General features: G+C 35.9%; 2 protein-coding genes and 1 long non-coding RNA gene across 24 annotated transcripts; 1 reads left to right on the forward strand and 2 right to left on the reverse strand.

The window, feature by feature from the left end:
* The first annotated feature begins 405 nt into the window (after positions 1–405).
* Dap160 (dynamin associated protein 160) lies at positions 406–15,614 on the forward strand. 16 transcript variants are annotated; one of them, XM_076692009.1, is made up of 36 exons: positions 406–481; positions 897–952; positions 1,185–1,338; positions 1,411–1,559; positions 1,631–1,867; positions 2,198–2,293; positions 2,873–2,956; positions 3,332–3,502; positions 3,640–3,663; positions 4,001–4,159; positions 4,223–4,583; positions 4,670–4,883; positions 4,955–5,106; positions 5,167–5,289; positions 5,376–5,514; positions 5,576–5,890; positions 5,965–6,336; positions 6,415–6,572; positions 6,642–6,843; positions 6,922–7,206; positions 7,292–7,426; positions 7,607–7,702; positions 8,020–8,157; positions 8,260–8,386; positions 8,476–8,640; positions 12,636–12,763; positions 12,843–12,949; positions 13,010–13,082; positions 13,160–13,366; positions 13,434–13,517; positions 13,588–13,743; positions 13,804–13,950; positions 14,024–14,264; positions 14,431–14,505; positions 15,182–15,355; positions 15,429–15,614. In XM_076692009.1, the coding sequence occupies exons 2-36, from the start codon at positions 931–933 to the stop codon at positions 15,578–15,580; spliced, it is 5,622 nt and encodes a 1,873-aa protein (XP_076548124.1). In that variant the 5' UTR covers positions 406–481; positions 897–930; the 3' UTR covers positions 15,581–15,614. The 16 variants fall into 16 exon arrangements, with proteins under 16 accessions (XP_076548124.1, XP_034186620.1, XP_076548125.1 ...); XM_034330729.2 differs by having other exon boundaries at positions 428–775; XM_076692010.1 differs by lacking the exon at positions 14,431–14,505 and adding an exon at positions 14,725–14,796 and having other exon boundaries at positions 428–775.
* Positions 8,639–9,822, reverse strand: LOC117607269 (uncharacterized). Of its 2 annotated transcripts, none has more exons than XR_004582154.1 (3): positions 9,747–9,822; positions 9,365–9,456; positions 8,639–9,283 (listed from the first exon to the last, which is right to left on the reverse strand). It is a non-coding gene; the product is annotated as an uncharacterized LOC117607269 (long non-coding RNA). The 2 variants fall into 2 exon arrangements; XR_004582155.1 differs by lacking the exon at positions 9,747–9,822 and adding an exon at positions 9,535–9,653.
* Positions 15,612–23,697, reverse strand: LOC117607257 (uncharacterized). Of its 6 annotated transcripts, XM_076692021.1 has the most exons (6): positions 23,402–23,697; positions 23,098–23,318; positions 22,717–22,954; positions 22,051–22,405; positions 21,222–21,976; positions 15,612–20,639 (listed from the first exon to the last, which is right to left on the reverse strand). In XM_076692021.1, exons 5-6 carry the CDS (start codon positions 21,298–21,300, stop codon positions 16,732–16,734), a joined length of 3,987 nt encoding a protein of 1,328 aa, XP_076548136.1. In that variant the 5' UTR covers positions 21,301–21,976; positions 22,051–22,405; positions 22,717–22,954; positions 23,098–23,318; positions 23,402–23,697; the 3' UTR covers positions 15,612–16,731. The 6 variants fall into 6 exon arrangements, with proteins under 6 accessions (XP_076548136.1, XP_076548137.1, XP_076548139.1 ...); XM_076692022.1 differs by having other exon boundaries at positions 21,222–21,939; positions 22,717–23,318; XM_076692024.1 differs by lacking the exon at positions 21,222–21,976 and having other exon boundaries at positions 22,717–23,318.
* Positions 23,698–23,909: the final 212 nt, after the last annotated feature.

A 23,909-nucleotide genomic window follows, 5' to 3' on the forward strand; every position in this document is an offset into this window, starting at 1 on the left:
GCTGTCTGAAATTTGTTAGTACTTCAGTATGTGTTCACCTTCAATTAATAATAATATCAAAATTATTACCTCATGAATTTATTAGATAAATTTATTCTTTGATTTTAATTATAACATTCCTGATTCGAACAACGTGCAAGGAGGTCAGTCAAATTAGTGACACGTTTGAAAAGGGTAATACACTGCTATTTCTGGATGCTGTAATAGGACAGAATACGTTATGGAATTTATGTAGTATATTGTTACCTCTTTTTGTTTCATATTTGTCGAGTATAATTGTAGATTAGTTTCGATTTTCTATTGTTGCGATGCAAAGTTCAGAAGATTTAAATCAAGGGTTGCAAAGGTAGCGACCTCTACTGAAGATCAACGAAATGATTCTGGGCGAGCTATCGATTCTTGCCGAACATTTCCGGAAATAACCGAGGTCGTGAAAGTGACGTATGTACGTCAGTAGTGTGGGCCGACCCGCGTATCGTCGGTACAATTCTAAAATTTTTTCCATTTGATTTCTTGCGGAAAGAGCACTAATACCGCGATACGCAATCATGAATTTTCTTTAGTACAGTTGTAGGAGGACTCGCGAACAAGAAAAGCGGCTCGTTATCGTATGTTCGTCTAACTGGATTGAGACAAATTTCTGCTCTCATACGTGTGTGTTAGGGCCCCGATCAATCTTTAAGTTCACGACCCCACGCTTATTCGATTAATTCAGTTTATTCGTAACAGAATTCACGCTAAATTGATAGCGTTTCGACAATTCTTCTTTTGTGAGGTACATCGCGAGTCATTATCGTCAGGATCGATTACCGTGACCTAACCTTGAAATCACAAATCTTTTCCCCCTGACTGTCCAGAGAATTTCCGAGAAAAATTACAGTTTCCTTTCCTTACAGATTTAGTTCGGTGGTCACCTACGGGTGAATAGAGATGGCCACCCCTCAAACTCCAGGTAAGTAACTTCTTCCTTTGTTTCCAGTGAAATTGACAACCATGTTCCAATTCTTCTGTCATGTTGACAGTAATTACCTAGAGAAGGAAACAGAAACTGTTAACGATTTTCGCTTTAGCAAATATTGTTTAATAAATAATAAGCTGTTGTATAATGATTATTACTTTCATTCAGAAAAAATCGTTTAGAGGAATATTATGGAAACATAAAAGAAAAACATCAATTATTTCAGGTATGGATCCCTGGATAATTCAACCCAGGGAACGTGCAAGATACAGAGAACAGTTTGACTCGTTAAAGCCGATCAATGGGGTTGTCACTGGAGAGCAAGCAAAAGAATTTTTACTTCAGTCTCAACTTCCACCTCGCATTCTTGGACAGATATGGTATTTGTATTCTGCTTTTATAATTGGTACTTCTATAATTATCATGCTTATAATGTATTTCTTTTTATATAGGGCTTTATCAGATACAGATGCAGATGGTAAAATGGATATAAATGAATTTAGTATTGCATGTAAATTGATTAATTTAAAGTTACGTGGCTATGAGATTCCTAAAGCATTACCACCTAGTTTGGTGCAAAGCTTAAAGTCACTTTCTGCTGGTAAGTATAAAATAAGGAGATAGTAAATAATCATGCTTAGTATGTGGAATAATCATAACTTATATGTGTAGGTGATGCTAATGTGACAAACTTAACAAATGGAGCTGCCAATATTCCATCACAAAATAATGTTGCTTCCTTAGTGAATTTATCTGGTATGCCACAAGTTCCAGTACAACCAGTACAATCTTTAATTGGTGGAGTATCCATGCCTGGATCTGTTCCACGTCCTCTTATAGGTCCTCCACCTACAAATGGACCATTGCCAGGCCATGCAATTAGACCTGCCTCACCTATGAATTTACCAGGTAATTATATCATAAATTTTAGATTAAAATATTTGCAACATATTATTAAAAAAAAAAAAAAACATACTATCATAGGAATCATCAAAGTTTTACACTAATGTTAAAAGTTACATTTCACAACAAATATAATCATATTATAGTTAAATTTGCAGCTGGTATGTTTCACAACTAAATATTTCACTATCAAAATTAAATCAAAGAAATTTGTATCATTGCCAATGTCTGCTTCAACTATGATCATTGCTCATTATAGTTGCTACAATTAAACAACATTTTAATGAACAAGTAGCATTATTTAGCATTACTTTATTTATGCATCATACTACACAGCATCACGACAAAATAGACAGAATGTGGCTGCCACTACACATGCCACAACTCACACAGCGTCAAAACCACCTGCTCGACCTGCACCACCCTCCGTGGGTATGTTAATAAGAAGTGGATGTTCGTGTATGAATAATTATATTTCGGTTTTCTTCTATTCAATTTCTTTTTTTTTTCATTGAAGCTTGTCGAAGTATTATGATTCTAATTTAAGGCACATTTATTTTCTTGGATGATGTAATCAATAATTCGAATGTCATATTATGATACGCTATTGTCCATGTCAATTGACATCTTGTATGCAAATTTATTGTTGCATGATAAGTACCGCTATAATCTAATTATTTGTTGTATTATACTTAATTTGACTTACAAGGAAGATTATAAAAAGTTACAAAATTCTCTGAAACACACAAGATAGAAATTACGAGGTAATAGGACATTTATATTTTTAAGATATTATGTTTTTATATGGTATTTCTTTACATAATGTAATGTTTGCATTATCATAGGGCATATATCTGTGTTTTTGTGTATATATGTATACTTTTATATCACAGCAAGGAAGATGTGTTACTCGTGTACATTTTACTTTACTATTCTCTTCTTATACATATTTATGTTCACACCTATACAACATTTTATACAATAATATAATATTTGTGCCGCAAAAAAAAGGAATCGTGCCTTCTACAAGTACTGCTACTACCACTACTTCTAGTGGTGGTCCTCCTCAAAGACCTGCACCACCCACAAATATTGGTATGTTTCAAAGTGCAAGAAGAATTTGAAAAATAGATACCGATCCCCTTAAGAGTATAATAGACAAAACCGCATGTAAATTTAGATAGTATTTTCTCATGTTTTAAAATTAAATTTTAAAACAAACAAATGATTCCTTTTTGTATTGTATATCAATACGAAAAGTATTACAATTTCCACTGTATTACATACCATACATTTGTGTAATTATAAATTGATTTTGCATTTATTGTAATGCTTTCCAATAGTTATAGCTTTTATATGTTATCTCTTCTCTTTTAATCTTTGCTAATGCATATCTGTTATACATTTAGTGTATTTGTAACCCACTCCTTTCTTAGTTTTATTGAATAATTGGAATTTATGTAATTTCAGGAGCAAACTTTTCACCTGTTACCAGTATTCCACCACCAAAACCAGCACCCCCTTCGTTTCCTAACAGCCCGGTCGCGGCTGGAATGTCACCAATGAATGTTCCACCTGTATCTGCTGCAGTTGCTCCTCCAGTTCAACCCCTGCAATCAATGGCTACATCTTCTGCCATAGGTAAAACAATAATTTTCTGTTTATTTTCTTCTTCTTTTTTCTTATTGATTATTTATATTCTTATTTTATATTATACAAGGACATCGTTATTAGAAATTTTGTTAAGTTGTCAATGATATTGTATTGTTTCTTTGCAGATTTACTTGACTTTGAGTTGTCAGGTACACTATAAAAAATGAATTCGTAGAATATATAATTTTATTATTTTGTATTTAGTTTCAACTAATATGTAATAAAAACTTAAATATTTTTTTAATGATTTGATTTATGTTTTAATGTAAAATCTAATTTATATAACATTTGTGAAATTTTGTAGTGTTAATAAGTATGTAATGATATTAACCAAATTACTTTTCATGAATTTCTGTAGACAATAGAGGTATTGAATCTACTAATTTTGGACTTATACAAAAATATCATTCCTACCTGATTGAGATTGAGCAGTTTATATAATTAAATTATCGTTTGATAATAAAAGTCTTCTTGTTTCTTAAACAGGTATGCCTACAGTAGCGCCAATCGCACCTTTAAATACAAATCCAACTCCTGTAGCTGCTTTTGGTATGGGACAAACAATGCAGATGCAACCACTAGCTACTGGTATGATTGCACCAATTACATCTACTATGATACCATCTGTTGCACCAATGCCTGCTGGTACATATTTTAATGTACATTAAATTTAATTCAAATTGTGGTAATAACTGTGTATTATTTTAGGACCTGGTGTTGTGTCAACTCCTCCAAATGTAGGTTTACCTTTAGTATCAGCAACAACAGCAAATAGTACATTAGTTAACGGTGTAATTGCTCAAACACCGGTATCCACTAGTACACCGTTAAGTACAATCGCACGTCCTCCAAGTATAGATAGGGTGGGCTCGGTTGATTCGCAACATAGTCAGCATTCAGTAGGCTCACCGCAGTCCGTAGAGTGGGCTGTACCTCATCAGACAAAGTTAAAATATACTCAGTTATTCAATACCTGGGACAGGACTCGATCTGGATTTTTGTCTGGCCCTCAAGCAAGAAATATCATGGTGCAATCACAGTTACCACAGAAAGTGTTGGCGCAAATATGGTATAACAATATAACAACATATATTAGAAAGTAACTGATTGAAGGATCTTTCTTAACATTTCTATAGAATGTGATTACATTATTAGGGCGTTAGCGGATATGGATTCAGACGGTCGCTTGAGTTGCGACGAATTCGTATTAGCAATGCATTTGTGTGATTTAGTTAAGATTGGCGAAAAAATACCTGCCACGCTTCCAATAGAACTTATTCCACCTGCGTTCAGGCGCCAGCGACAAAGTAGTTTGACACTCTCACAAGGTGGAACAGAGAATATAGATCCATCGGCTGGTATGCCACAAGTAAGTTTAATTTTCATTTTAAGGTTTTGATTTAAAAATCACATTTTATTTTATATTATTTTTTTTTTCAGACCTCTTTCGAGGACAAACGTAAAGAGAATTTTGAGAAAGGTCAAGCTGAGTTAGAACGTAGACGTAAAGCGCTGTTAGAAATTCAACGAAAGGAACAAGAAGAGCGCGAGCGAAAGGAAAGAGAGGAAGCGGAGAAACAAGAGAAAATTAGGTAATTTAATCTCATTTTTCATTCAAATGTTTTAGATTAATTATGAAACAATTAATGCAGACTGGAGCAAGAAAGACGTAGGCAAGCAGAAATTGAAAAACAAATGCAAAGACAAAAGGAAATTGAACAAGAAAAAGAGGAACAACGAAAACGAGTTCAAGAACAAAGAGAAGCGGCACGAAAGCAAGTGAAACTTTGTATAAACGTTTGATGTTCTGAATATGAAATGTTAGCAATGTTTAATGATACAAATTCGATTTATTTTACAGAGAAATGGAAAGACAACGACAGTTAGAATGGGAAAGACAAAAGTCACAAGAGCTTCAAACTCAGAGACAAAAAGAACAAGACGTGTTACTTAAGTTAAAAGCAAAAAATCAAACTTTAACTATCGAGCTTGGAACACTCGTAAGTATTGAAGAAATGATCGTTGAAATAATGAAGTTTTACATAATTCGCCTTTGTGCAGAACGATAAAGTAAAGGAATTATCACAAAAAATTTGTGATACCCGAGTGGGTGTATCTGGTGTAAAAACGACAATCGATGGTATGCGATCAACGCGAGACGCACAGTTACAAGAAATGGCTGCCTTAAAGAATAAACTTCGAGAACAAAACCAAAGATTACTAGCTTTGAGTCAGGAGAAAGCTCGCATTGAAGCAAAGAATAAACTAAATATGGCTATGGAATCAGCCGGTCAAGAAGCTATTAAAATGGCATTTGACAATAAGCAAATTACTCTTAAGCAAATGAAAGATAAAATTGCTGATTTACAGCAACAGGTATATATGAACGTACCAAAATTTTTATCAATATATTGGAAATATATTAAATTTATTATTATTTTGTGATACAGATTGAAGCTAGAATGGCTGATATAGAAAATAATAATGGTCAGCTTCAAGATATCAACACTCAACTGACAAATTTAATCACTGATTGCAAGGATCTTTACATCACTTTCGAAGACAAAAAATTAAAAGTCTTAGAACTTAGAGCAGGTGGTGTTACTGGAGCTACTACCGACTATACGACTTCCGCGTGGGGTGATAGTGCATGGAACGATACTACAGGATCAGTGGACGATAGTACTTGGCCTGTTGATGATACTACTACAACGAATGCAGTGGAAGAAACTACTCCAGGAGTTATGAAATATAGAGCTCTATATGAATTTGTAGCTAGAAATCAAGATGAAATATCGTTTCAACCCGGTGACATTATCTTGGTAATGTTATAAAAGTATACAAATACAAGAACTTCGTATAAGTACAAAAATAAAAAAATTAACATGTATTTTAAATAGGTACCTCCTGTTCAAAATACAGAACCAGGTTGGATGGCAGGAGAAATTCGGGGTCATACCGGTTGGTTCCCTGAATCTTACGTAGAACCAGTAGATGCCGGAAGCGGAAATGACAACGCTTTTGTACAACAAGATAGCGTAGAAAAGAGGACTCTAGAGTTAGTTGAATAAATCAAAATTTTAATTAATTTATTCGGATACATGTAATTTATTTTTCTTTATTTTAGGGGAATTGCTGAAGTTCCCGAAAATGTATCCGACGCAGGATCCTTAGGTGGCGAACCTCCAATCGTTGAACCTATTATACCTACCCTCGGATTAGGTATAGCCTGTGATTTACAGGCAACAGCTTTGTTTCAGTATCGTCCTACAACAGAGCAGCATCTTCCATTTGAGAAAGGCGATATTATTAAAGTTATTGAACAACAAGTTAGTATACAAAAATGATTATTTTTGATTTGATATTTAAAACAAATAATGTACGAGTTGTTACATTTTATTATTTAGGGTGATTGGTGGTATGGCTCATCTAACAATGGAAGTGGCTGGTTCTCTAAAACATATGTGAAAGAAATTCCTCCTAGTCAACAACCCGTAGTTGTTGATGGTCTTAATGAATATTATATGGCTCTGTATCCGTATGCTTCGGCTGAGCCTGGCGATCTAAACTTTAATCAAGGAGAAGTTATATTGGTTACTAAGAAAGAGGGCGATTGGTGGACAGGAAGTATAGAAGATAGGGTCGGGGTATTCCCTGCTAATTACGTAGAAAAATGCGATGCCCCAAGTCAGGTAAGTTGAATGTTATTTCATATTCTTTGAAATTGTCTTACTGTTATACCTGGTATTTGTTAACGAGTGACGTTTGATTTTGAAGTTTGATGTATGTAACATTAATCAGGATGACCCTATAACTACTAATGTGTCCGAAATAAACACGGATACCACGGTGACTACAGACACAACCACGAGTATTCATGAAACAGCTGCTTCAGTTGCTCAAGCAACATTGGTTTGTAACACTCTAATTCTAATATTTCCAATTTGTAATTATATAAAAATCGTATTTGTCTCAAATTGTAAATAGATACTGTATGTTTTTAAAATGCTTAGTAAATTTAACTTTGCGAGTATTACGTTAGTAGATTGTAAAATATATAGTAAGCTAGACGCCTATGTATCACACGTTTAGCAAACTGAAAAGACTGCTGAACAGCTAGAAGATGAAAGAGCAGCAGCGGAAGATAGAGCAGAATTGCCAGATTTTACAGCAATGGCTGCCCAGCAGGTAATGTTATATTTGCTTATGCTATACATGTAACCTTAGAACATACCTATAGTATTAATTATTTGATGAAATTTAATTGCTCCCATTTGATTTTTATTGCTGGCATCCTGTTACTGCAGTATTACAAGGTATTTCTCCTTTTATCAAATGTAATTGCTAATTAGCTTATTCCATAACTTACTCCTAACATTTGGCCTTGCAATTTCATAAATAACAATTTAAATTTTTAATACTTGTAGAATATGTAATATATATGTAAAAAAAGAATGTGATAAAAATTTAGTATCTCTTCATAACATATTTTTTTTTCAATACAGAGAGGAAGGAAACCTGAAATTGTACAAGTCATTGCACCTTATCAAGCTACAAGTTCTGAACAGTTAGATTTACAAAAGGGACAGTTAATAATGATACGTAAAAAGACGGATAGCGGTTGGTGGGAAGGAGAATTACAGGTATAATTGTTTATTATTCTTCGTTCTAAATTTAATAATTCTAAATTTCTAAATTGTTATAATCGTCGTATCTTACCATCAATTATAAAAATATTTCTATAGGCGCGTGGTAAAAAGAGACAAATTGGTTGGTTCCCAGCATCTTATGTTAAACCTTTAACTAGTAGTAGCAATCGAAGTACACCTGTTTCTCATGGATACCAGGACTCTCCTACAGATCCCAATGTTGGTAGGTACCATTAAATTCAGTATAAAACCTTAACACTTTTCAAATGTATTAAATATGAGGTAAAACAGTAACTTACTTTGCTAATGCAGAACGTGTTATGGCATTATATCCATACCAAGCACAAAACGAAGACGAATTAAGCTTCGAGAAAGGTGACGTTATAACCGTGCTTGCAAAACAAGAAGCCGCATGGTGGAAAGGCGAATTAAATGGAGTATCCGGCGTTTTCCCCAGTAATTATGTATCTCCCATGTGTAAGTATTATTTATTTTTCGTAGTTTCACATTTCATTTACATAATTTAACATCTTACTTGCTAGAAATGTTCACTAAGAACAGTCATACAGAAATTGTATAACAAACTGATACTATGAAAGTTAGTTGAAATAGTATAGTTATGTAATTTCAACTTTTTATACACGGATAGACGGACGACCGTCAGGTTTATTTTTCATCAGTGGTTTTATTTAATACGTAAAGTAGTATTACAACAATACGACGGTCGTTTAATAGGACCAGATACTTAACAATTTCTTTTATGTTACCATTTATACCTGTATACATTTTTACAGTACATATGTATGTAAATAAACATATTTTTAAATATGTTATTATCATAAACTCACTAAAAACATACACACATACGTAATGTCTGTGTTAAAATAACATTGCACATTTATTTATAACCGAAATTAGCTATAGGTTACAGGCATAAATAAGACTAATTAAATATATGTCAACATACTAAACTGTCTGTTTCTCATACATAAATATTGTATTTCAATTGGAAACAGCGGTTGTTTGTTAAATCATTATTATCTACATTGGGCGTTGCGTGTGCTTTCTGCTCTGATATGCCTGCATTGAAATCCGCACTTTGGCTTGGAAAGCGGTATATCTGTAATATAAAATAATCGTTATTTCATTTCTGGTTTGTCTATAACGGATAGATTGCAAATAAATCATTAGAGGAGTATACTTTCTCCATTATACAGCCTGCCTGTCTGCCTGCATGCCTGCCTGTCCGTCCGTCTGTCCGTTTGAGGTAGCTGCTTCGTTTCAATACATTATCTGCAAGATTTATTGTACTAGAAAATGTAAATGATTTCGTACAGTGTATTTCAATTTTTTCTGTTTACTACAAATTACTTCAAATATCAGTATTAGCATTGTAAGATAATTAATTGCTACCATAACTAATTATTCTTCTTAGTTTATATACTTTCTTCTAATTTGCTTTGTTAAACCGTTTTTAAGTATTATTTCACAAACCTATCAAATAAAGTAGTGTATAGTATTTTTTAAATGATTGTTTCAAAACGAAATAGCTACTTTGAGCAATTTAAACATCAATTATTTACCTACAATACATGGATTAGTGAAATCTTTTTACTAATTATTATCTTTCGCCTATGCTTAACATGCAGCATAAAGGATAGCAGAGCAGCACCGCAGCATTGCAGGCTAAAATAAAAGCATCTCAAGTGCAATAAGTATGATAGCAGTCTCTACATCGAATACGACGTGTTACAACCAACAAGTCTCATTGGTGGAGACAGTGAGCATAAAAATGAAAAAAAAAAAAAGAAACAAAAAAGAAAAAGACTCAGGGCTGGTACTTCGTTTCTATATTATTCTGAATTGTGCAAGTCTTTTTCTTCCGGTTCGAGATCCTACTCGTTCCTTTGTTTTCATTGCTGTTTAAATGATTACCATGCGTCTCGTCGATTATTATTCCCCAAGTTATTGAACCCCTGTGTACGGTTTCAACATGAATATTATTGCGCAGTATATATGTTTACACGGGAGCGCTAAATATTTAATAACAAGTTGTATCATGAACATAATTACAACCACCTGACGTGTGCACCAAATTCTACCTCAATCTTCTACTTTGATTTAAGATAGAGCTTAAAAATTGAAGAATACAATTTTTTCATCTACTTGTAATGATACTTACTACCAGTATTTAGTATTTAAAATATAAATTAAAACCAAATATATATTTATTTAAGACATTTTATCCTTAGGAAAAATCAATTACAGTTTTTGTTCATGCTAGCACTTTCAGCCCGGAAGTTTATTTTTTATGCATAGGAAGAAAAACGTTAGAGAAATGTTGAAAGAAACTGTTATATTTGAGAATATAGTTGTAGTAGAGCTGAAGCATTTCTTGCTTGGGGCAAAGACAATAAACACGAAACTATTTATCTCTAAAACATTCATACTAATCTATGTATTTAAAAACATCTAAACAGCTTTGTGTGTAAATAAAAATACAAAAAAAAAGAACAACTTTATAGTAAATATAATTATGTGTAAAAATCATTATCATCGGGCTTAAAGTGTTAGATCGATAAATAGATGTACAAGCACTAGTAGTAGTCCTAAATTTTTTATAATCAGTGTCTTCGAAAAGAAATTTTGAAAACATTTAGGTGCTGCCTTTTTCTTCTTATTTATAATTCTTCTTTTTTATTCAGTACTGTAATATATCATTTGGTGCGCAATACAGATGGTTTGTACAGTTATACTGCGTCAAGGCCTAGGGAAATGTTTCACAGCAATTTAAATGAGTAATTGAATATCATTTTTCTGCTTGCCTTCAATGTAAAGGGAGAAGGAGTTGTTAAATCACTTATTGAATATTTCAATTAGATTTTGTCTTCATCATGCAAATCTGTATGATGAAGAATCTGTTATGATATATAAAAAATATTTGCTTAATCTCAAAATTATTAACAGTTATACAGTTTATTTTTTGTTCAGATTCAAAATTTTATATTATAAAAAACTGAAAAGAGATTATGCATAATATTTACAAGGACAATTAAAGTATAGCTCTCTTTAAAATACGAACATGTTTAACCAAATCTGTTGTTCCTATTTATTTATTCTATATACACATATATATAAATACATATATAGTTATTATTTGTTTTTCTTTTTTTTTTTTATGTCTTAGTAGCGATGGAAGATGATGTGCTCCTTCTTCACAGCCTTTTATTATAGAGCCTAAATCATCATTAAAATATCAATCATCAATAATAAAAAAAATCATGAAGTTATAGATAGAAATTATTACCAGTGGTGGGAAGAATTTGTTAATTAATGTTATATGTAAACCAGTTTTTCCATCAATCGAGTCCTGAGTATCAGTTTGTTATTTACAAGTAGGACGTATAAATATTGTAAAAATGTGTTGATTTATTTGTATTATTATTATTTATATTTATTATGTTAATTTTACGAATTTCGACTGTAAGATATTTAACTATCTTATTGTCAATATAACAGTCATATTTGAAATAACATACTGAAATATTCCTTATTTTCTAGTGTTTTTCATAGATTTTGCTAAATATTTATTTGATGAAATAATTAAATATGTTACTTATATTTATTATTCATTCCATTAACAAAATTCAGGAACTTGATGGAATAACTAGTTTAAAACAATTGCAAGAACCAAGCGCACAATAGATCAGCATATTTATACACTGGTTGATCCTTTTACACGTTCTATATAACACTTTGCAAGCAAGGTGTATAAATATGTCTGGTCAGAACAATAAATATTGTGTGCTTAATATTAAGTATTCTAGATGCGCCCATAATCTTGTAATCTTTATCTAAACATGTTGACAACGTGTAAAGCAAGTTATGCAACTGGTTATTCTTAGATGAGATACTTGTGTAGAGTGCTATATCCTTAAGATTGTTACTATTTGCAAAATATCCATATTGTTTGTTTGTTGTAATGTCGAATCTCATTATGAATCTTGATTGTGTGTGGTGTACTTTGAGCGAAGGACACTGTAAGGGTGTGAACAAGTTCAGATTATTATGTATTTATTACGGATTTTTGTTCACACTTTTATGTGAATATACTCTAAATTTCTCACATGCATATATACACGCCGTTCTTATACATATGTACACATATCCATACATAATATACAGAGGTGTTCTCAAAACTGCTGATTAAAATAAAGTATCTGTCTGTTGTAAACTATTGTTGTGTATAACAATTCTGTATTTCTTAGTGTAAACCCAACAACCAAAGTAAACATCTAAGTATTATTTTCAAGAACATTTTAATTTTCACCTTGTTGTGTTTAGCTCCTAAATTATATCTCAGTTACTTACTTAACTTAAACAGAAATAAACTGGAGGAAATATTTTATGTAATAGAGATAATAATATGTACACAAAGTGGAAAAAATGTCTTGTATACATTTTATGTGTAGCTAATGAGATGACAACTGACTTATTAATGGCTGGATTGGATTCAATGGAAAGAAAACGGCAAGAATACATCAAAGAACTTATCACAACTGAACAAGCATACATAGAGGACATGAGACTGGTTCACGAGGTATTATCAAATATTTAAAAGCAATTTTCTCTATTTTATACTTAAATTTATATCTGACAGATTGATTATATCTTTTCAGGTGTTTGAGAAACCACTTCTTGAAAGTTTAGTTTTAACTGTGGATGAAGTGGATAAGATATTTGTTAATTGGAGAGATATTATTGCCTGCAATGATAATTTTTTAAGGTATGATATTATTATACGTTATATACAAAAGATAATTATTCATTAGTCGCTATTTTTCAGAACATTAAGAATCCGACGAGATAACAGCGAAGGAGGAATTGTTAGAATGATTGGAGATATTTTGTGCGAAAACGTAAAGAAATACCTTTCCTTGTACATTTTAATATTAGACTTGCAATTTTCTATATACATATTTCTTTGGTGTTTTAGATTCCAAGAATGTCAGCCTACATTAGATTTTGCAGTTGTCAAATTTCAGCTGCTGTTTATCTTCAAAGATTGACTGAAACAGTACCAGAATTTGTGAAAGTTGCACATACTTGTCAGCAGGATCCACGTACAAAAGGAATGCCCCTAAGTTCTTTTTTAATAAAACCAATGCAAAGGATAACGAAATATCCCCTTATTATTGGCAAAGTACCTATTATTTTTGCATTATTCATTTTCTTTCATATTTGTTATCTTATTATCAAAATTAATTTAGATTTTGGAACACACTCCTGCTGATCATCCTGACAGGCAATATCTTCAAGAAGCATTGGCTAAAGCAGAAGAATTTTGTACCCAGGTACAACTCTCACTAAATTTTTCATTATTATAAATCAATCTTATAGCATTAATTTATATTTTCATCATAGGTAAATGAAGGAGTTAGAGAAAAAGAAAATAGTGATAGATTAGAATGGTTACAAACACATGTGGCTTGTGATGGGCTGGAAGAACAACTTATTTTTAATTCTTTAACTAATTCTTTAGGTCCACGAAAACTTCTTCACTTTGGTATACTCCATAAGGTACAGAATTTTAATTATTAAATTTATCCTTTTGATACAATAACTTGTATACTGTCTTAGGCAAAAAGTGGCAAAGAACTTGTTGGATTCCTTACAAATGATTTTTTATTATTTGCTCAACCGACGGTTACGAAAAAGTCATTATCCGGTGGACAACAATTCTCATTTGAACGAAACGAACATCAAAAGTTCAAAATGTATAGAAAGGTATTTGATATATGCACATATATCACATGTGTAAGAAAACAAGACTCTTAATCTAATTACTTCTATTTTGCAGCCAATCTTCTTAAATGAATTATCCTTCTTAGGAGAATCAGATACAAATGGGACTGTTGGCTTAAGTTGGGGCGAGTACACTGAAAACTCTTCTAGATTACTTAGGTTGAGGGATCAAAAGAAGCCGATAATATTATTGGCCCCATCTCCAAGTGAATGTTCACTATGGACTAGAAGACTTACAGAAGCAAGGAAAAAGTTTATAGAAAACGAGAAAACACGTTTACAAAGACAACGATCAAGTGAGACATATTTTCATTATTTTTTTTTTCTTTTTCATATATTATTATTTGTTAAACCGTGAGTCTCTTAATGTACTTGTCCTTATGCCGCTGCACCGATAAAACATATTTTATACTTCGTTAATTACTTGACATTTAATAACATATAATGTATGTGAGTAAACAGAGCAGGCGCAGTTTGGAGCGTGTGGCAGAATTCTCGTTACAGTGCTTGAAGGTTTCAATTTAAAGACAATACCTGGTAAGCGAATGTGTACGCTTTAGATGCTTGTTTTCCTTCTGCACGTATCTTCTGCTTGCTTATGTTTGCTTGCTTTTCTATACGAGCTTGAAATAAAAGGAACCAGCACAGTCTCGCGTCTAAAAAGAGGAAAAAAATCATCGATGATCATTTGTATCAAAATTACGCTATTTAATTGCATGATGCATTTTTATTAACAAAAATCTGGCATGATTATAGCTCGCAGGAGACGACCTGAAGGTAGACTTCGATTAGTAGTTGTGGAAGCTGAAGATATTGTAATAAAGAAAGGTAAAATTTTCTGTTTGCATGTAACTACCTCATAAGTTTATGAATGCCCTTGTAAAGGTGAACTTGGAAATAAATACAAGATTATTAGGTTGAGTAATTCAGGAATATTTTATAGCAAGACTTCACTTTTGCTGTTTTCTTACTCTTCGCATGCACCTTCTTTATATCTGTAGTTTATACAAAAAATTAATCTTTAATGTAGACTTTATATAATAACATTATTATTCTTACACATTGGCTTTGAACTTAACAATGCTTTGCAATTGCAATGTACAAACGCAACTTTTGCCATTCTTAACAGTATGCCCACTAATCTTATTCCGTATAACAATCAGAGTGTTGGTAAACTAAAGAATAAATGAATTAAAGAAAATCATTTTAATAGGCAAGTGCAATACATTTTGCAAAGTGAGCATGGGTTCGCAAGAAGAAAGAACGGGCGTGGTGTCAGGGACTGATTGTCCTCTGTGGGATACATCGATGCAGTTCCAAGTAAAGGATTTACTTGAAGATACTTTGTGTATAACAGTTTTCGATAAAGGCTATTATAGTCCAGATGGTAAAATTAATTTTTCTGCTTTAAATACGTACAATTATAAATTTTTCATCGTTAAAACAAACGTTATTTATAGAATTCCTTGGTCGAGCGGAAATCAGAGTTGCTGACATAATGAGAGACAGTAGAGATTCCTGTGGACCAATTCAGAAACGCATTCGATTGCACGAAGTTGAAAGAGGCATTGTTGTATTGAAATTAGATCTTATACTGTTTGGCAATCGGTAAAAAGACTGAATTACTTAGATATTATCTTTTTATATTTCTACTCTGTAAGTTCATATTGTAATATAACTAACAAATAGTAATGTACGATCAGTAGAGGTAGAAACCGATTTTTTTTTATATGAGAATATTTATTATACTTTATGTAAAAGATGTCAAAGTAGATATTACTTGATACGCATTTTTTTTTAATTACAAGGGACTGGTATCCAGTGTAATCCTGGAAGTTAACTCATAAGAAAAATATTTAGTTTATACATCATATACATTGTATAGAATTCCATTGAATCGTTTAAATTCTTGTCAACGTACAGTATTATTGTTATTGTTATAATATTTATAGTATGTAAGTGAAAAACATTTATTTTTTTATATAAAAACATGTACAAAATGTTAGATGGGCATTAGTATGAATAAAAGGGCATGTAACGAATAACTGAAAAATCATTTATGAATATAGTTGCAATTATTAACAACAGTAGTTTCAATACATTGATGGATTTAAAGCGAAATAAATAATGTATACATTATTTATGCTGACTGATGTGTGAAAATGTTTGAGATATCTAATATGAACAGGATACAAATCTACATATACAAAACATGAAAATTTATAATATATAGGTGAAATTTTATAAATTACTATATGTAGCCTATCGATAAAGTATATAAATTAATATAAATATAACATTTCTCGGTATTTCTTTGCGATCGTGTTTAAGAGGATTACATGCAAAGTGGTGCAAATACTACTTCATTATTAACTGATATAAAATATTATATTATTAGTAAGTATAGTAATTAGCAAGTATTAAATACTTGCACCTCGTTGCATTTAACCCTTTGCTTGAAGCTTAACGATTCAGAATCATCAAAGGATGTAGATGTAGATGTTCAGACTTATAATTAATTTGTTGCCCCTCCCAAAGAAGACAACAAATCGCCCCAGTCACCAGTGTACGAAGTCTCGAAACATTTAGTTCTTCCTTTGAAACAACGTTCCATTCAGCATTATTCTAATACTAAGATCCTCGTCGTGACTTAATTCAGAACCAAGTCGACCTATCTTTGAGAGAATAACAATGCCAAGAAGACCGTGAGAACAGTCAACGAAATATTCGAAACTAAGCTTATCATGAAGAAGTTTCTCTTCATCAAACCGTCGAATTAACAGATTGCTGAACAGACGTGACTGCCTCTGAATTATCATCGCCGGATTCCCTACGTTCTGCTCGGTCCTCGTCTTGCGTTGGAAACTCATAAATCGGTTTGAATCCACCGAACAACTGCGGTTTGAAATTCTCAACATCGAATTCGCTCTTCTCTGTCTGAGACTCTTCCGTGTCCGAGGGATTCTCCAAGGAGTCGCGATCCTCGTCCGATTTCCTGTTCGCAGCAGGTTCCACCATAACAACGCTCCAGCCATTCTTCGAAGGTGCTTCCGCGCTTACGCTGGCGACGAACGGTGCCATGAAATTCTGCGGGGACGGTGCTGAACTCGAGGAACTAGATGGTTGTTGAGAAGGTAAGAGAACCGGCTTCGGCTCGTTTTTCTCGCTCTTTGAATTATCCTCCTCGTCCCGTACATCTACGTCCAGTCGATGAGATGCTTGCGCCGTTGGCGTGTAAACAAAAGCGATCGGCGTCGAGGACGGAGGAGATGGACCACGATAGAGGGTCGCTGATATTACCTCGTTCTTCCTCGCCGGGAAAGGTACAAAGTCCTGCAAGTACGGTATAACGTTCACGCTCGAATCCTTTTCATCTTTCTCTTCGTTACTCTCTTTGGTAGAGTCCTCTTGTCTCTGATCACTAGGCACCAACAGTGGTGTCTCCCTCATGCCAGTGACAAGAATCGAAGGATCAGGACGTTCCAGGGGATACGGAAAGTCGGATGCGACAGGACGGCTGTTGAACATATTCTGAACAATTGGACCTGATTCTTCGTTCATCTCTTGCTCCTCGTTGTCCTGAAGAAGCGTCTCCGGTGGTAGAGGTCGATGAGGACCCCGAGTTCCAACTACCACGCTCTCGTCCTTCTCCCTGGAATCATCAGGGTGTATATTTACCGCGGTGTTCACGGGATAAACCACGTAAACCGGTGGCTCGGCAATCGTTTCACGCTCGTCGAACTTTCTCCTGTCCGCATCCTGGTCGGTCAGAATCCTCTCCGACTCGTCGTTGGTGTTCGTACCTGTTGACGAAGGATTAGACTCTGTATTGTCTTCTTCGAATTCTCCATGGTGCTGGATCATTTGAAGAGTAGCCACGTGCGGCGGATCCGCGGTTCTACGTTTCGGAAATATCGGTGGTCTTGGAGGAAGTTGAGGCGGTTCCTCCGAGTAACGTTCCGATCTCTCCTCCTCTTCCAGTCGCAGTTTCTGACTGGACAATCGTTGCGCCAACTTGACGTCGTCCTCGCCTCTGGAGGTGGCCGGTATCGGCGGAGGGCGAAACCTTTTTACGGTTGGCTCCGGCTCTCGAGGAGGTATCACGTTCTCGGTTTTAGTTGAAGCTGCGGCAGCAAGTCGAAGCGCGTGAATCGGTGGCGGCGGAGGGTTTAACCTTTGAAGATAGGACGGCGGTGGAGGAAGAGGTCTTCTGGTAGGTGGATGAGATTGCACGGGTTGCCTTATCCTGGTGGATGGATAAGTTTGACCAGCAGGAATGGTACCGATGCTTTCCGATCCTCGATGACCGTGAGACGTTTTAGCGTTTGGCCGAAACTGTGGAAGAATATTAGGCAAATTAGTGTCAGGGGAGTAAGGACGTCTTCTTATCCCTACTGCTTCCGAAGGAGGAGGAGGAGGTGGGAAAGCAGGCGAGGGTGGTTGCTTTCCACGCGGTGGTATCGGAAGCCTTTGAGGTCTGGGATGATCAGGTCTCGCTGTACCGCCATGATGGTAATGGTAATGGAACTGTGGAGGTGGTCTTGGTCGCTCGGTTGGTGGAGTCAAGTCTTCTGAAAGTTGTGGAAGATGTTCTTCGTTAAGCACAGGCGGATTCACCCTAACAGGTTTTTTCGTTGTAGAAGAAGCGGTGATCTCGTGTACAGTGCCATCGGCTTCGTTTATAACGACGATATGCTCCTCGACCGGCTGTTTGGGTTCGTCTTTAGGAAACACTACAAAGTTTACGTCTTTATCGTCCTTCTTATCGTCTGCCTGTTCCATAAGCACGGTACCCTTCACGAATGAATTCTGAGGCCTGGAAGGTTCTATCTCGTTGCCTAACTTCTGGCTGGCAGAGGGATTTGGTTGTCGCCAAGCTTGGGGAGCATAGTTAGGATTGTTCTCCAGGACAGATACCGAAGGCAAACCAATGGTACCCAGGTGATCCGTTTGTGGATCATAGTTGCCTTTATCGGATGGGACACCGTAGAGAGGTCGAAAGGAGGTATCAATTCCAGGGGAACCAACATAGGGATTCTCTCCAATAGCCGTGCCCACTGAATAATATCCCCCTTCGACGTTTTGTCGATTCCCAAGAACGAAAGATACCGTATCCTGATCAGGTGGTATGACGATATTACTGGTGCTCTCTACTACGTATCCTCCGCTCAATCCACTTGGTCTCTGTCCAACAATGGGATTTGGTCGATAATTTTGGTTAACAATAACGTTGTCCGCGATACCCTGTTTTCGGTTATCGTTTTCAAAACCCGATGGGAATCGAGGATCGTTATCCAAAGGCATGGATGTTACCGGACGTTGCGGCAGTGCTTGAAACGGTACCGAATTTGTTTGATAAGTGTTCTCTTGAAGCACCGACGAAGAATGCGTGCTGGATGCTGATGGAGTTGCTGTGCTTGTAACAGCAGTGGTAGACACAGGAGTTTCTGGGGTACCAACAGTTGTTCCTGTCACGTTTGAAATAGTGGACGTTGTCGCAGGTAATGTACTGGTCTTGACGATCTCGTTGGTCGAGTCTTTTACTGGAACGTAATCATCTCCATCGTTCATTTCGTAATCTTCGTAACTATCCATATACTCTTCGTGTTGCATAGAAGGCTTCGTCTGAGGATCCCGATTATGCATTATGTTATTCGTTCCCTGATGACGATTATTATACATGGTAGCCTGAAGTTTCTCTATTGGAAGAATATCCTCGTAGTCGTCCAACTGACCTACGAATCGTTTAGTGGTACTTGGAGGCTTCCAAGTGGTTACAACGGGCGCCTTCGTAGAAACGGATGCAGTGCTACTCGGTGGAGGAGGAGTAGTCGTGGTCGTGGTAGTAGTCGTAGTTGTCGTGCTAGTTGTTACAGGCTTGGGAGTGGTAGTAGTGGTAGTGGTAGTGGTAGTAGACGACGATGTGGTTCTTGGAGTAGTATTAGTCGTCGTGGTGGTTGCAGAGGTCGTTTTAGATACATACGGTTTTCTCGTATGATAGTAGGCCACAGTTTCTCCGTGATAAGGTTTATGATTATAGGTGCTGTAGCTGTTTGAGCCACTTTGTACTTTCGTGTTCGCGTAGGAGCTCGATATCAATGGGTACTTGTCCTTGCCGTACTTGTCAGAAGAATAATGAACAGGTAGATTGAGGAAATCGTGAAAATTTGGCGAATACGGATTGATTTCGTTAGGGCTAACATCGACGGTCTCTTTGTTCTCCGCATTCTTCTTTGTATCCTCGTTTGAAAATTCTTTATCGTCTGGTTGTTCCTCGTCGTTCACCGGTACCTGATAACGACTGGTGTAGTTTAACGCTTTCACGGGCGGTGCCTTCTCGAAGTCGATTTTCCCAGTGATCGGATCCTTCTCCAGGGAGAACGGTCTGCCACCGTTGAAGGCGAAAGGATACGGAAGATGATAACGAGGCGCTTCCTCGTCGTTGGACGTCGACAGGGCAACGGTGCTCCCTTCTGCGTCGAGATCCAGGTCAAGGTCATCCAGCTGCGCCGTCCTTGCCAAAGTCGGAGAAGATTCCATCTCTTCCAGTAGAGACTTCGGCGGACCGTTGTCCATGTGTCCGCCCATCAGGTACTCCGAGGAAACGCTGGCCACAAAGGCCAGAGCAATCATCAGGGTCCATGGATTGGGTTGCATCTTTCTTGTCATATCTGAAAATATATCGTTTATTATTTAATTATACTCGTCAGAAAATTTTCATTGATTTTAAATCTGTTTCTTTTTTTCTTCCTCATAATTTTAAGGTCAACGACACTTCAGTTGATATTTATGGAGGTGAGACAGTTATGTAGATGTGCCGCTATATTGAATCGCGTTTCACGAATGTTTTTTTTCTCAACTTACAAACGTGTCGAATGGTAAAGTAAAAGGCCGGAAAAGAGTTTCGTCCCTTGTGTCCTACATTTAATATATCTGGACCTGCTTTCAAACGTGCATGCGGGATACGTGTACGGTTCACGATACGCCCACCGGAATCGTGCTATACACCAACGATGTTACTGTAAACGCGTCAGCAGTACGCCTCTTGCATCATTGTTGTCGAATATGAATTGAAATTAATTAACTGGTCGCTAGGCAAGCTTATTTCAACCATCAATTTGAAGTTATATATTTTCATTGTTTCTAACATTGTTTTGAGTATATCCAAATTGATTGATATAAATTTAAATGTATAAAAAGTATATTTGGTCACAATTAACGGATCTCCTTTGATTGTAAAGAATCATCCTCACAATGGAATGATAAACAGGGACAAGTTGGTACATCTTTCATCGAGCGGAATCGCGTTCCAACGCCTAACGGGTTCCTCATTCTCTCCCTCTTTTTCTCTCCACACTCTCCTGTTCCTCAGCTGTGCTTCTTCCGTGACATTCCAGTAACTTTTGTCGAGGTTGTGCCACAATCTCGATCGCTGTATTTGGCATTAGCATTTCGTTACTCGCACTTTCGAGGGAGCTTTCATTGTCACAGATCGGTGCTTTGTCACCGGTGAACATTTCCGGGAATACGTTTCCACCGCGTTTCGCTACATTCTCATCTGATTAATTTATATTCTTGTACGCGATACAATATATGGCTATCTGTGACGATCAACTGCTATTAAGCACACTTTCATCGAGTTCTAGTCTCTGATTCCTCGGTTCAGAGACCCCTGAAGACGTTCAAGGTCCTCGCTGGTCCATATTATCATAATAATATTCGTTTCTAGCGTGTGTCCGTGACCGTGACCGGCTACGTCGTTTCCTAACTCGGTGACTGGTACACGAAACAGAAACGTTCTGTGTACTGTTGGTCAGAATGACCCACTTCGACGCTCGTTTCGGGGTTTCATACTCGAGAGTAGTTTCGGCTACAGGCTCGTGAATCATTCGCTTTTCCGTGACCAATACCAGGGAAGGAACGTTTGTTCCTGGAATTCATGTGCGACCTCTTTTTCTTCTCTTCTGCCATCTGAATATTCAGACGGTCACTCCGTTAACAATGGTACCTTAGAATTTGTTGTATGCAGTTTTATAAGCAGAAATTTGAAATTATACTTTATTGTTGATGAATTAAAATTACCATGAGATTCTCAGTGACTCAACAATTTCTTTCCTGTTCCTTTTCTCTAGTCTCTTAAATGGTTCCATTACACTTCCTTCCAATTATCATAGTATCTTCAACGACTTAGAAATTCTTCACAGATTTCTCCTTTCCTTTTCTCGCTCACAAGCAATACAATTTCCAGTTAGTCTTCCTAAAGTTGCGGCTCAACAGATAAAAGGATCATCGTATAACCGAAGTTCTCTACTTTGTTCTTCTTTTTAACCGGTTAACCGGTTTCAGATTCAATTTTTAACGCGTTCAAACACGGCTGCGTTTATCTTCTTCCGTGTCGAATGGGCGGAGAGGATTTTTAATGCAGCGTAAACTCGGCCTAATTATAACGGTACCATGATTGCAGAATATTCTAATTACACGCTGTCTACGTGAAATTCATAGCAAAACTATATCATCGGATGTACAAAAAGATCAAGTTTGATTCTTTACTGATTTACAACTGAACAGTGGACCATTGATACATTGATAATTTTAATTAAAAATTTTCAATAAAAGTTAAAAAAAGTGTTACAGATTTTCTATGATCATCATCGCAAAAATTAATTCTTATCACCGTTTGCGGGAAACCTGTTTGTTTCTTTTTACCAATGTCATCAACGATCCACGTGCATTTACACGTAAGTTTACCTGAATTGAATGAAACTGGATATCCTTCGGTGGCCGAAAAACGACTTGGCCTTGACAGTCACTCACTGCCCCATGTGTGAACTTCAATTACCTTTTAGCTCGTCACTCTCGGTTTGTTCTTTCTTTTCCTCGCGAGAAGAAGAGGAATCGAATCGCGAGCACGACGAAGGTGATTGAACGTGCGACGAGGCCACAGAAGCTTGTAGCCTTGCCAGAGGATCACTCGACGACTGAAGAACTTCGACGTCCAGGTGGTAGAAGGAAAACGAGGTGGTGGCAAGAGCACGAAGAGGTGGAAAGCAAAGGGACGTGGATGAAACGATTGTAAGAAGAAAGAAGAAAGTACAAAGAACAGAGATGAAAAGAAAAAAAAAAACGAACCTGGAGATTCTCCTGCGAGGAATGAAAGTACAATTTCATTGAATTTTAATAGGTTCAATTTTGGTAACATTGAAACAGGAAACTTTCAGGATACTTTGCTCCGCTTCTATTGCTATTAATTAATATTATAATCATCGATGAAGCACAGATTTCCAAAAAAAATGTTTCTTCTTTCTTTTGACACTGAGTGCAATTAGAGCCAATCCTTTCTTTTCCGTCTACTGAAAAACGATGGGTTTCTTTAATATTCATGAAATATTAGTGGTTAATATTTTATTTAAAATATGTAAGGAGTTCAAGTTACTTTAAGCATTTTTTGGGGAGTAAATTTCATGAAAGTAGCGTCTGATTATGTATGCCAACTTTTTGTTTGAACTCTTGAATATGTTTGTAACATTGACACAGCTTGCAATATCGACAGATCAGGGACAAACTTTCTAAGCTTTTCTCAACGTGTATCAATTGAAAAGATTTCCGTGGACGTAGTAGCGATCGATAGGATCAAGAAGTAAGAGGAGAGGTAAGACACTCTTCCGTTCCTTGATTACCAATGGTGGAGGTAAGAAAGAGAAGGAGTTGGATCTGACTAATGGACGGCACAGAGTCGACGGAACGGTACGTGGAACAGTTAGACGACGACCCACATTGCGGGGAGTCGCTCAGGGCCGGCCAACGTGCCAGTTTCTTCAACCTTACCCTCCCTTCGGACAGGCTAAATGCTCTAGGATCATGCTAAAATCGTGTAATCATGGATTTCAATCCCCTCTTTTATTTCTTCATTTCTGAAACCATCTAAGCATCATCCGAATATA

The sequence above is a fragment of the Osmia lignaria genome, chromosome 14 (assembly GCF_051020975.1).
Source record: "Osmia lignaria lignaria isolate PbOS001 chromosome 14, iyOsmLign1, whole genome shotgun sequence".
In the NCBI taxonomy this organism is placed as follows: Eukaryota; Metazoa; Arthropoda; class Insecta; order Hymenoptera; family Megachilidae; genus Osmia; species Osmia lignaria.

Excerpts from the sequence above, each read along its gene's own strand:
- Dap160 (XM_076692009.1), top strand. The coding sequence starts at position 931 with ATGGCCACCCCTCAAACTCCAG. Across the intron at positions 2,957-3,331 it reads TGCACCACCCACAAATATTG|GAGCAAACTTTTCACCTGTT; the intron begins GTATGTTTCAAA and ends ATGTAATTTCAG. Across the intron at positions 13,951-14,023 it reads AGTTCAAAATGTATAGAAAG|CCAATCTTCTTAAATGAATT; the intron begins GTATTTGATATA and ends TCTATTTTGCAG.
- LOC117607257 (XM_076692021.1), bottom strand. The coding sequence starts at position 21,300 with ATGAGGAACCCGTTAGGCGTTGGAACGCGATTCCGCTCGATGAAAGAT. Across the intron at positions 20,640-21,221 it reads TCCCTGTTTATCATTCCATT|ATATGACAAGAAAGATGCAA; the intron begins GTGAGGATGATT and ends ATATATTTTCAG.